The 13,072-nt window shown below is 40.5% G+C and overlaps 2 protein-coding genes across 2 annotated transcripts in view; one reads left to right on the top strand and one right to left on the bottom strand.

Moving 5' to 3' along the window:
* CDC73 (cell division cycle 73) overlaps positions 1-13,072 on the bottom strand; it is an 80,210-nt gene that overhangs the window by 26,493 nt on the left and 40,645 nt on the right. The gene's annotated exons all lie outside the window — the stretch shown is intronic.
* Positions 1,985-9,045, top strand: B3GALT2 (beta-1,3-galactosyltransferase 2). Its single transcript, XM_045860020.1, has 2 exons — positions 1,985-2,606; positions 7,006-9,045. The coding sequence occupies exon 2, from the start codon at positions 7,135-7,137 to the stop codon at positions 8,383-8,385; it is 1,251 nt and encodes a 416-aa protein (XP_045715976.1). The 5' UTR covers positions 1,985-2,606; positions 7,006-7,134; the 3' UTR covers positions 8,386-9,045.

Below are 13,072 nucleotides of genomic sequence, written 5' to 3'. Positions count from 1 at the left end.
ACTTCACAGAGGCTGACCACGTGGGACAGGTTCAGCCTCCAGACCAAGGTGTGGTGGATGATGTTTCTGAACTGCATCTTGTTGCTGAAACGTCCAGTAGATGAGAAGCTACTTCAGCACATGACAGAGGTAAAGAAATAGACAAAAGGAAGTATTACAAGTATAGCGAAGAAAAGACATGAGGCTGGAAGAAGGCTCATCCAACTATGGCGGCCTTAGAAACCAGTCACAGAAAGACCAGTGCCCAGGCAGGGTCAGCGGCACTGCTCTCCAGACGCCGGGCTCCCAGGGACGCGAAAGAGGACCGTGTTCGCTGTGCCCGTGGTCTGATGCTTGATTACAACCCGGAAGAGCTACGTGTCGCCCTGCTACGTATCACCCTAGCTAAATACTTGAAGCTTCCAGGCCCTTCAGCTTCGCTGCCAAATCTTCCATCAATGGAAGTTATCAGATGAGCCCAGAGAAGCAGAAGAAGATTACACTAAGTTTAATACTAAAGACTTGAAGGCTGAAAAGAAAAATAGCAAAATGACTGCAGCTCAGAAGGCTTTGGCTCAAGTTGATAAGACTGGGATGAAAAGTATTGATTCCTTTTTTGGTGCAAAAAGTTTTTAAAAGTTGGAAAGATTTAAAACTTTGGAGATGAAATCTAGAAAAAATATTTGTCTTTTACATGTGCCATTTTTGTCTTTCCTCCATGTTACTGCACTTCCTGTCAATCACCACCCTTTGACATTTTTTAAAAAATGCAGTTTTCAGATTCACTCAAACATTTCTTTGTATTCGAATTTTATGTTTCTGCAGAATATATGGAAAAGTAACTGTGTAAACTGAATGGCTTATAGACTTTGGAGTCTTAACTTGAATACTGAAAAGTAATCAAATAACTAGAATTACTCTCTAACATCTCAATTTCCTCACAATAAACATGTAGAATAAAAAATTAGATGAGATATAAATCTATCTTTGAAATAACAGACATTATTGGGGAAGACAGGCAGGATCAAGGGTATATTATGACCACAAACATATAGCTTCAGTTCCAAAACTATACATTTCTAGGAGTTAATGTCCCTAATGTCTGAGGAAAAACTGGTAATTCAAGATATTAAAGAAAAAAAAGCACAATGCCCCAATACTCTACAGCAAAAAAGAAAGAAAGAAGGTGCCCAGGAGACTAAACATACAAAGAAATACTTGAGTATGTAGTTCTTGCTAAAAAATATGCTTCAGAGCAAGTTACTAGCCCATCCTGAAATATTAGAATAAGCAAATATGATTAGTAAAACCTAATTACCCATCAAGAAGATCCTGTACAAGTGCACTGTATCTAGTATATCATTTTGTTGAATTCTATCATACATGTAATTTTAAAATAAGGAAAAATTAAATAAATAATAAATGTTTACATTAAAATTGCTTAAAAATAAAGTTCTGCTGCCTTCAAGAACATCGGAAACTACTCAGAGGGGAAAAAAGAGGCACACTGTATCACATCATGTGTCAGTAACGCAGCCCAGGGCAGCTGATTTATATAAACCCCAGAAAAAGGGGGTGGGGGTTGTGCCTAAGTTACAGGTGAAAGAAAACAGTCTCTGAGTCTTAATTAGGTATTTGTAAAAGTGAGGCAACTTGAGGGAAAAAAGGGAAATTTCATGGGAGGGAGTGCACTGAAGGGGTTAAATCGGATCTAGTTATATATAAAAGCTTATATTGCTTGTGCCCCATAAAACATGAAAACCAACATCTAACGCTAAAAACATTTAGAAAGCCAGTGCTTAAGCATTAAGGAAGAAATAAGATGAAAAAATAAAATTACAACCATTCATTTCCTCATCCCATTTTCAAATTATTCACTCGTCACTACACTTGCACCGAGTATGTTTCACACAGAAGCAAAATCTCTAAGCTGCTCCCTACCTTGGGTTTTTAGTCCAAATTAATGCAAACAATCACGTGGGACCCAGCCAAGCAGTGACGTTCAATTCTGCTCTGTCAGAGAGAACATCTGTCAAGCCCAGATATAAACTGCTGCCTGCCTGTGCAGCAGCTGAGGAAGCGTGGATTTCATATTACAGACTAAAGCCCAGGAAAACTGCTCAAAATCCTCCCTGCAGCTGTCAGGCAGCCACAAAGGGGAGCTCAGCCCGTCCTTCCCCAGCCCAGCCGAGCACTCCGTTCCAGCGCCGGCGGCTCCCACTGCAGGTCCGGGTGGTTCCCAGAAACATGGACACTGAGGAGAGGACGCAGCTCTGCATCGTCCGGCCGGGAAACCGGCAGACGTAAGGAGCTTCCATGCATCGCCGGCTGCCAGGAAGAGTCAACACTGCTCCCAGCAGAACGGACGACTACAGCTCTTTTGTTTAAAGCCAGAGAAAATGAAAGAAAGGGGAAGCCTCCGAAGACCAGCACCCGTATGAAGGAGGAGGGTGCCAGGAAGACAGGCAGACAGATGGACACTCTGGACCCCGTGAAAAGCAGGCGCAGGCGGCAGACCACTGGGGATGTGCGCATGTTCGAGGGCATCTTTCTGCTGAAGGGATGGCGAGCCAAGAGTACGGTCAGTGGGCATAACCCGGTCCACACGGATGGCCTGACCAGGAAAGGTACGTGGCTGTCTTGTGTGCGATGTGCATTTGAATGTCTGCTCCCTACCCGGTGTGGCCCTGGAGGCACTCGTGTCTGATAAACAAGTTCCCGCAGCTCACTGCCCTTGAAACTGCGAGAGGCTTTCGGAATGTATTATCTAAAATGTGTCATTGTTTAGAGCACAAGCCGTCACTGCTGTATTCCAGTGACCACGGGGCTTGGAGTAATTACAGATTATAGGCATACAGCCGATACAAGGCAAATAGTAACAAGATGTGCTTAAAGGTTTCTGAAAAATTAAAACTTAAAAAAAAAATCTGCAGCCCTCTAAAGAAAGCATAGCAATCCTCTACCAAATTAGGTCAAACTGAATCCTTACCCAGTAAATTACAGTGCTCCCTTGAAAATGGCTATCAAGAGAGACAATGCAGTGAAATCACATTAAATAGTATCAGAGAGGATGTTAACAAGAGCTTTTTCAGTCCTTTTAAAACAAAATCCTTACAGCAGCTTTTAGTAACAAAGTCTTCCCTCCAAAATTCATCTCCCCAAATAGAGAGAACGAATACGACCCATGCGAGTACCCACAAATTTTAAGTATTACCGAGCGGTAACAGACTACAGGGAGAGCATTTGCACAGGTTCACAGAAGGCATGAGCTTATGCACAGCACATCACAGTGGATGCATGTTACACTGTTCATGAAGACAACTTTAAACAAAGAAATAGCAATAGTTGCTGGAAATGCCCCATTTAAAAGAGTGAGCTTTAATTTTAAGCAACAGACTGCTTCTGAAAGGTCACACATAGGCTTTTATTCTCGGTGGTCATTTTTGAAACTCAAAAACATAATACTAAAACACTTTGATATCAAGACATCCATAAATAGCACTACAAGGTCAAAAATTAAACATAATGTAGCCACTGTGCTTCCAGGCTATGTTATATGTAGTAACAAACCACTGCCATGGTGTGTAAGCACAGGGCAGAAATAGATCTAATAAACTATTTCAGCAATCACAGTTATAATAGCAGCTCATGGTTCAGGAACTCAAGGATGTTTCTAAAATTTTTTATAAATCTATGGAAGATCTTAATTTTACTCAATTTCACAGCAATTAATCATAAAAGGCAAACATCTTAAAGGCACTTGTAAGCGTGCCATTCTAAAATTAATACTAAACAAATTTTATCAGGCCCTATTGTTATTATAATCTCAGCATCAACTCTCATTCATACCATGAGTTTTTATTCCATTTAAGAATGAAATCGGGGGTACTGAAAACATGTGGTTGTAAAACTCTCAAGTCTTGCTCAGTGCCTTTATGTCTCAATGTTCAAATTACCAATTAAACATTTTTATAAGCTAGATATCTCAACACAAAAGTGTAGAATTTTTCATTCAAGCACCACTGAAATCTAGGACTGTTTCAACAAAGTAAAGATAGCAACACTTTTATAAAAGCCAAATGATAAAAACAGTACGTGTGTGTACTAACTCAACATTTTACTGTAATATCCTCTCCATGAACTTTAATCTGTAAGGTATGAACACACATTAATAAGTTGAAAATATTATCATAAAACATAGGGGATATAAATCAAAAGCTATTCATATGCTGAAAATCTAAAGTGCAAAGCTATTTAGCATGCCCAACCATTTTAACTTTCTTGCCTTGTTCCCACTTTTTAAGGGGAAAAAAAACACACAAGAATATGTCGAGAATAATTTTACCATGTAATAGAAGGTTGTGATTTTACTTTATTTTTAACAAAGAAATAATACCTGAGAAAATTTATCAATAAAGAATTTTTTAAGGCTAGACACATGCACTTTTTTTATTATCAATGGGAGAGTAACAAATGGATACAAATGATTTCAAGCCAGAACAGCTTCCTATTTCACAGGCACACAAACACCATGAATGTAAATCAAGACGCCCCTGCATCACCCATTGCTGCAAAGCCACAGAGAACCCTGAACTATGCAGTTTTGCTGGGCCACAATGTGGAGCACTCGGCTGTTTCCGGTAACACGGAAACACTTCAGGTGTGGCGTGTTCACAAACACACCACAATTTGTCACTGTCTTCACCCTCACGCACCTCCTCCGTCCTCCAGGCACACATTCACCCAAACATTTACTGCTTCTCGAACTATAAGATTTAAACTTTTAAAAGATTTCAACAATTGGGACTTCAATCAGTTTCCAAGCACTATTATATCAACAGAAAGCTGCCACATTTTAATCTAGCTTTGGATTGTTTAAAATAGATTATCAAATACATTTTAAAGGTAATTTTCCTTTTCAATTTATACTCATAGACCTGATATCTACTGGTTTCTTTATGGGATGGAAGAAGAATCATTACTATTGATCAGATATTTCACTTGAAAACAAAAGCTTAGGAAGAGTTTCTCAGTCTAAACAGGCTGCTATTTACAGAACGAGGAGGGAAAGAGTGAGTTTCTGAATCAGAACACTCAGCCCTATTATGTCCAGCTTAGCTCACTGCAGAACTATGTTTTACTGGTGGAAGGAATAGCCTTGGTCTTCACTGTAGTAATGTAAGATTAAAATTCATGTAAATAAACTCGAATAAATAACAAGATAGTTTTAAAAATCCCAAAGCTAAAAAAAGAATCAGTTTATATCTCACAAAATGATTAAATAATTTTCTACATTTGAGAAATACCATTACTTCTAAAAAAGCACTACTTTCAGATACTACAAATTATCAAAAGCTGATGCCTGTACTATATTACACTTTAGAAATTTGTTCAAACTCCCAGCTACTTGCTCCCCCTAGTGGCTGTTACTAGCAGCACTTTCATTCACATATACGTCTTAACACTTTCAATATTTTCAAAGTACTTCACATTATATACATGAATTTCATTCTATAATTATTCAGTTATATAAAAACTTTCATTATTTCCTCCAAAATAGTTAAATTTCATGTCAGAATTAAGTAAATTTGGTATTAACTATGAATCTCTCAACATCACAGGCTAAATGAATACACACATATGTATATTATAATGTTTATAATGTATTAATATACATACATAAAATTATACATACAAATAAACAAATGGCCCTACATTAACTAGTTTTATTTTGCTTAAAGTAGTAAGCTTCACAATAAAACGTTGAAAAAAGCCAAAACTGCACATTTGTTAACACCCTCACAGAGAACGGAAGCTCGGCTTCTTCCGCCCCCCGCACCCGCACCCCCTCTCCTGGAGGCAGAAAGACCAGGAGCCAGCCGCAACCACGGTCACACCTGTGCTGTGCGCTGGGAACCCTGGGCGAGGACAACACAGCCACTTCTTCACGTGGGCGCCGTGCACCTTCCACACCGACATCCCCCAATCTTTTAAAAAACCTCAGGCTCTGAATGTCACGCTAGCAAAAGTCCTAAAAATGTAACAAATCCTCTTCATGCAAATTTAAACCACGGCGTAACTCGAGAACCTTTAAAAATACATTCTGTGAAAGTTAAAATTTTAAACAGTGGGCTGTGACGGTACCCAGCACCTGCACTCTGTGCATCTGAAAAGACTGCGGAGGCCACTTCCCTCCGGCTCCAACATGGAGGCGAACCGGGACACGTGCCGGTGCCTGCCGCGGCCACAGAGGGTTGAATGAGTCGTTGTTACGTATTTTTTTAAAATCCACCTTGAGTCTAAGTAAGGATAATGATCTCCTGAATGCTTCCTATTTGAAGAACAAGGTTAAAAATCAGAAAAGAGTGTTTGACGATGCTCATCGTTCATTACTGCCTCAAAGCCCTAGACTGAAGCTACTGGGCCCTGAAAATTAACTCCGGCAGGCGCACCTTCTCCCTGACTTTCTCGGCACAGCGGGGGCCGGTGGAGACGAGCCCGGCAGCCCAGTGTGACTAGCAGAACTCTGCCGTCGTCACCTCGCCCTGTCTGTCCCACAGCTGACACATGGCCATTTTACAAAGAAGGCTGCTGAGTGTGCACACCCCACCAACAGTGTGTCAAATCAATTTTAATTAATGCCAATAAGACTTCCACCTGCTCTCAGGCCTTGTTACATGGCCCCTCTCAGAAATCTAGTAACATTCTCGCTTCTAGAAACAAGCAACTTTTAAATCTTTAACTCGGGTGCCAAGTACAAACGCCTGGGGCTACTGAGAAAATTAAGTGGAAGAACAGCAAGGTGCTCACAGTGCTACCACAGAGTATTTCTAGAGAAGCTGACCCTGCCCTCAGCGAGGTCACGGTGCCAAAGGGAAACAAGTTTTAAACTGCATTCCAGGGTTATCACATTTCTATAGCTTCCAAATGCCCATCTGCCCTAATTTTATTATCATCCAAAGTCTCCTTCAGGCATCCCCATAATACTCGGCATTTTGTAAACTTGTATATGCTCTATCTCTACAGAATGACCGCAAGGGAGACCACGTGACCGAACAGAAATGCTGCCCAAAGAGCAGCCCTGACCCAGCAGAGGCAGAACGGCGCGGCCTGCAGTCTCCCCTCCCGTCCCGTCCCTCCCCGGGCGCCTGCACCATGCTGCAGTGGAGGCGGCGGCACTGCTGCTGGGCCAAGCGGTCTCTGTTCCGGACCCACCTCATCGGCGCCCTCTCCCTGGTGTTCCTCTTCGCCACGTTCTTGTTCTTCAGTCACCACGACTGGCTACCAGGCCGAGCCGGATTCAAAGAAAACCCCGTGACCTACACTTTGCGAGGATTTCGTTCTACAAAAAGTGAGACAAACCACAGCTCTCTTCGGAATATCTGGAAAGAAACAGTTCCTCAGACTCTGAGGCCTCAAACTGCAACCAACGCCAACAACACGGACCTGTCGCCACAAGGAGTTACAGGGCTGGAGAACACACTCAGTGCCAACGGGAGCATCTACCGCGAAAAGGGTACCGGACATCCCAATTCTTACCACTTCAAGTATATCATCAACGAACCTGACAAATGCCAGGAGAAAAGCCCCTTTTTAATCCTACTCATAGCAGCAGAGCCTGGACAAATAGAAGCTAGAAGAGCTATTCGGCAAACCTGGGGAAACGAAAGTCTAGCCCCTGGAATTCAAATCACACGAATTTTTTTGTTGGGCCTAAGTGTCAAGGTAAATGGCTACCTTCAACATGCGATACTGGAAGAGAGCAGACAGTACCATGACATAATCCAACAGGAGTACTTAGACACATACTACAACCTGACCATCAAAACACTGATGGGTATGAACTGGGTCGCCACACACTGCCCACACATTCCTTACGTCATGAAAACGGACAGTGACATGTTTGTCAACACTGAGTATTTAATACACAAGCTACTGAAGCCAGACCTGCCGCCCAGACGTAACTATTTCACTGGGTACCTCATGAGAGGATACGCACCCAACCGAAACAAAGACAGCAAGTGGTACATGCCACCGGACCTCTACCCCAGCGAGCGCTACCCGGTCTTCTGCTCTGGGACTGGCTACGTCTTCTCCGGAGATCTGGCAGAGAAGATATTTAAAGTTTCTTTAAGCATCCGTCGTTTGCACTTGGAGGATGTGTATGTAGGGATCTGTCTTGCCAAGCTGCGGATTGACCCCGTGCCCCCTCCCAATGAATTTGTGTTCAATCACTGGCGGGTTTCTTATTCGAGCTGTAAATACAGCCACCTGATTACCTCTCATCAGTTCCAGCCCAGTGAACTGATAAAGTACTGGAACCATTTACAACAAAATAAGCACAACGCTTGTGCCAACGCAGCCAAGGAAAAGGCAGGCAGGTATCGCCACCGTAAACTGCACTAGAAAAGACAACTTGTCTTCCCAAATGTGCAATCTGTAAAATATTGCTAAAAGCATGTATAATTAAGATTGATTACACCCATAGGACAAGTTTTAGTTAAAACTCATCACATAAAAGAACTCTAAAAGTATTTTTTTAATTTCTGAAAAGGTAATTCTTAAAAATACATTATAGGACAAAAAGGCACCCTGAGAGGATCTAGAGAAAAACTGTACGCGGGGATTCTGTGTATTAACATGCAATAACAAGCATGCACTCACCATGGCTCCAGTCTTACGTTAGGGGCCGACACGATGTATTTGCATATATTTTCCACGTAAGTTTTTATTTAAGAAATGGAGACAGTCGAGAGACCCTTCATTTTAGATTCAGTTCTACATGTCGATATATAATTATATGTAAATAAAACATCACTGTCAATTTTAAGGAAACTTTGTAATTGTGTGAAGACAGATTTTCTGGGGTTCTAAAAACTGTATTACGTGCAATAAGATTTAGTTGAGTTACTCCAAAAACACACTTATAAAGTTCAGATGTTTCATCAATCTGTTCTCATCTAAGTACTTATTTTTCAAAAACAATTGAGATATTCATTTTCTTTTAAGACTCACATATATCAAGGAAGTTATTTTGAAATGATGTGATAAAATGTGAAAAATCAATGTGTCTCAGGCTCAAATTTTTATAAAAACAAAAAATTAAATGTTTCAAAACAGACAAATGTGTTCTCCTGTTGGTGCAAGAGCCACACTAGTATTTGAAGGAGCTATTCCACTAGCTCGGGGACTGCACTCTGAAGGAGTACTTCCACTTCACTTCAAGCGTATCTGTAAAAATACATCATGTTCCTCACCGCAGCAGAAGTGATAACTTACAGGCACAAAGAGAACGCACTGCTAGAAACAGATAAAGGGGAAAAGAGGGCAGCAGCAGCTTCATTCAATCCATTTTTAAGATGCATGTCTGCCAAACGGCAACATATGGGAAGCTGGTATCTTGGCAGCAGGAGTGCACACACCAACATTTAATCATTTCTCGGAACCTACTTCTTCCCAAGTGCCAGTTTACAAAAACCTGCAGTTTTTAATTTGGTAGATGACGAATAGTCTGCATCTCCAGTTAAAAACCTTTTTGGGGGAGTGAGAGAAAACAACAAATGTTTGGTGAACACTTGATTCTAGGATGAACAATGTATTCAGTGCACTTTTATCAAGTTTTTAATAAAAAAGGTAAACAAAAAATCTTTACTGAGTGTTATGGTACAAATATTTTCTCAGTAGTTTTGTTTGATTCCATCACAAAATTAAAAATCAGGAAATACTAAAACTACTAGCTCTAAAATGGTGTTTTTATTTCATACAGCTATGTAAATTTATTGATCTTAGGCAGAATGTTACTTATCCTAATTCTAATAATGATCGTTTGTATCTTTGATTCTGAAGATAATGCATCAAATCAGAATTGTAACATTTGATAAACTTCAAAATTAGAAACTGTACTTATTTAATATGTTGAATTCTATTTATACTCGATTCATCTCCCATTTTCAATGCACTAGTCTGAGTGTTCTATTCTATATACAGTAATTCTCAAAGCTGAGCTAACACCCCCAGTTCTTGGTTTTTCACTTAATTTAAATTCCATACATTACAAAAAGACTAAAATTAAATCCCCAAATTACTAAATAAAAGTCACACATAAGATGACAAGAATACCAAAGCAGCGAAATCTGATGGAAGGCAGGAGGAATACACCCCTCGGTGTAGAGCACTTCTCTCATTCGCGCCCCTGGCGCGGAAGGGACACAGACCAGCGGGCGTGTGAGCGCGTGTGAGCGTGCACAGAGCCAGAGCCCCGCGCCATCGGTCCAGCATGTGCGTGGTCACGGTGCAGGATCTTTAAAAAAACAGTGTCTCCCCTCCAGAAAACTTCAAGTTTAAAAAGCTGGCTTGGGAAAAACAACTCTTAATAGACAACTAAATTCCTCCTATCTCAGGCACCAGTTTAAAATCATTTCTAAATCCCTGATATTTTCTTGAAAACTGATGGTAACTGACAATACTCTGAGTTCTCAAAGAGCACTGGACCAAATAACAGTTTCTTAGTACTACTGAGAATCCTTGTTTTAAAATAAGTATTCTATGATTACTTTATATTTGACCTTCCACTGTCAATAATATGCAAGCTGATTTCTTCAGCAAAATAGGAATTTCTGTGTATTTTAAAATATTTAAACATTTCACCAAATATTGACTATGCCTTACTCATGCCCAGAACTATGTAATTTTTATTATACATGAAAACATAACTTTAAATGACAATGTTGCATTTGGTCAAGGAAAAAAATTACAAAGTAATCTGTATGCTCAGTATTAATAGATATTTTAGAAGAAAATATCTAAACTCTTAATAGCAAAACCTCGTAATACTTATGCATTTATTTTGCTCAAGATCTTAAGTGATGAAATTCTAATTCAAGTGTTAAAACTGAAACTTGTCGCCTCTCACTATACTGCATAATTGTACTTAAGCTCAACTGCGCCAGCAGTAGTACCTGCCACCCGAAAGCCCTACGGGAACAGTCACAGAGCAACAGGCACCCTGCCTGGCCGAGCCCCGCGTGTGCTGTGCCGGCGCCGGCGCCATGTCAGAGCACTGCACACACACACCACACGGCTGCCCGGAGTCACCACCATACCGGGAGCAGGAGAGCCTCGGGGGCTCGCTAAGAGGCAGGGCGCCTTTCAAAGGCCACTCTCATAACCACTGCACTCCTCTGCTGCGCATTTTCCGCAGCGCCCGCCGTGGGGGCTACAGCGCTGGACATGGCCTGTCCACTGTCTCCTGTTCTCTGCTGCTCTTGGTCCGCTGCAGGGGCGCCTGCCGCTAGGTGCGAGTAAAGAGAAGGGAAAGGAGAGGCCATCCGTCCTTCAGTTACCATTCCTCTCCTTCCCACCGCTGCTGTCAGGCGGCCAGAACCTTGGGAAAGCACAAGCTCTGTGCTTACCTCTTGCTCCTTTGGACACTGAGACACATCTGTGAACAGGCGTGGCACTGACCAATCCCAAAAGGTGCTTCTGCTGAAGCACAACCCATCATTCTCAACAGACAAAGAGTACTACATGTACCCAATCCACCGCTTTACTCACCACATGTTGTGGTGAGCCAGTAAGACCCTCTGACCCAGCTGATCTGGGCTCTCCCACCCCCAGTGTTTGCTGCCCAACTACAAGATCTGACTATTACATTAACAGAGATTTAAGAAGCAAAAGTAATATTCGCAGTATATACTTTTAATATATCCTGCAGATTATCAGCGTATCAGAAGGCAGGTTATATACATCAAACACTAAAAAGGCGCATCTTGACTTCAGGAAGAAACCTATTACTGTGCACTCCATCGACGCAAACACACACCCTCGTCCACGCACAACACAAGGACAAACCTCACTGCTTTCAAGATAGTCTGCCAGCAGAGGAAAAAGAGCATCCTTGGCTCTACAGGACTGTCCCCTGCCCTGTCCCCCAGAAAAGGACTGAGCTAGAAAACAGCGAGAGTTAATGCAGCTGCCTCGGTCTGTTTACTAATCTAATTATTTCAACCTGCAGCTGAATTTTGACCGATTTTAAATTTGTATCCCACTTGAGACAGTATCATAAACACTGAAAAAAAATAAAAATATATCAACAGCACATTAAAATATATATTAACTCAAGTTCAATCATTGTTGAACTGAATTATAACTACAGAAGAGAATAACATTTGTATTTATTTATAACATCCAACAGATCAAGTGACTCAAAGAATAAAAAGAATGCATAAAATTAGTCAAAGGCAAGATTAAAATACTAAAGCAAGAGTCTTTTCTTAAAATTTTTTAAGTTCGTATAGTATGTGAATGGAAATCACTAAATGACTAAAGATATAGAATATGGGGAAAAGTATCAGTAGCTAAGAAAATATTTTAAATGATGATAAAAAACTTACTATAAAGCAGTAACAATTTTGGTTTGTGCAGGCACAAGGATCAGGCAGTTGTATTAAAAAAAAGTTAGCTCTGAAAGAAACCCTAACATGTATACTAACCTGGCATCATGAACAAATTAGAACCAATATACATACCATTATTCAACAGAAAAACTGGCTGATGTCTAAGGTTTAATGCTTAGGATTCAGGTTAAGTCCTCTTACTATTACTTAACTCATACTATTAAAGAATAAATGAATTCCAAGTTGGGCAAAGTAAGTATAATACTGTACTAATAATTACCAAATCTATTATGTGCCAGGTACTACACTAAGCATTTTAATGAGGGGGTAGGGGACTATTTTATTGATCACAAAGTAAAAATCAGAGAGAAAGAAATCAAGCAGAAAAACTAACCTCTACATAAACTAATGCCATAAACAAAATTAAAAGACAAAAGGCAAAACAGAAATTGGGAAAAAATGTATAATTAACAGAGTCTTGATATAAAAAGAATTCCTAGAAGTCACAAACAACAATGAAATAACCCAATGAATAAAATACGTTCAGTCTCACTAATCACATAAACGTACTTAAAAATTAGTACGGTCCCTTCTTCATTAAAATGGAAGAATTTTTTTAAAAATAACTGCCTATGGCACTTATGAGAACAGAACATCCCAATGACAGTGTAAAGTGGTAAAGTCTTTCTGAAAGACAA

Source organism: Phyllostomus hastatus, unplaced genomic scaffold (assembly GCF_019186645.2).
Source record: "Phyllostomus hastatus isolate PE091 unplaced genomic scaffold, TTU_PhHast_1.1 phas_contig_148, whole genome shotgun sequence".
Classification (NCBI taxonomy): domain Eukaryota; kingdom Metazoa; phylum Chordata; class Mammalia; order Chiroptera; family Phyllostomidae; genus Phyllostomus; species Phyllostomus hastatus.
Note: the sequence above shows the minus strand (reverse complement) of the source record. Positions and strands in the feature narration are given on the sequence as shown.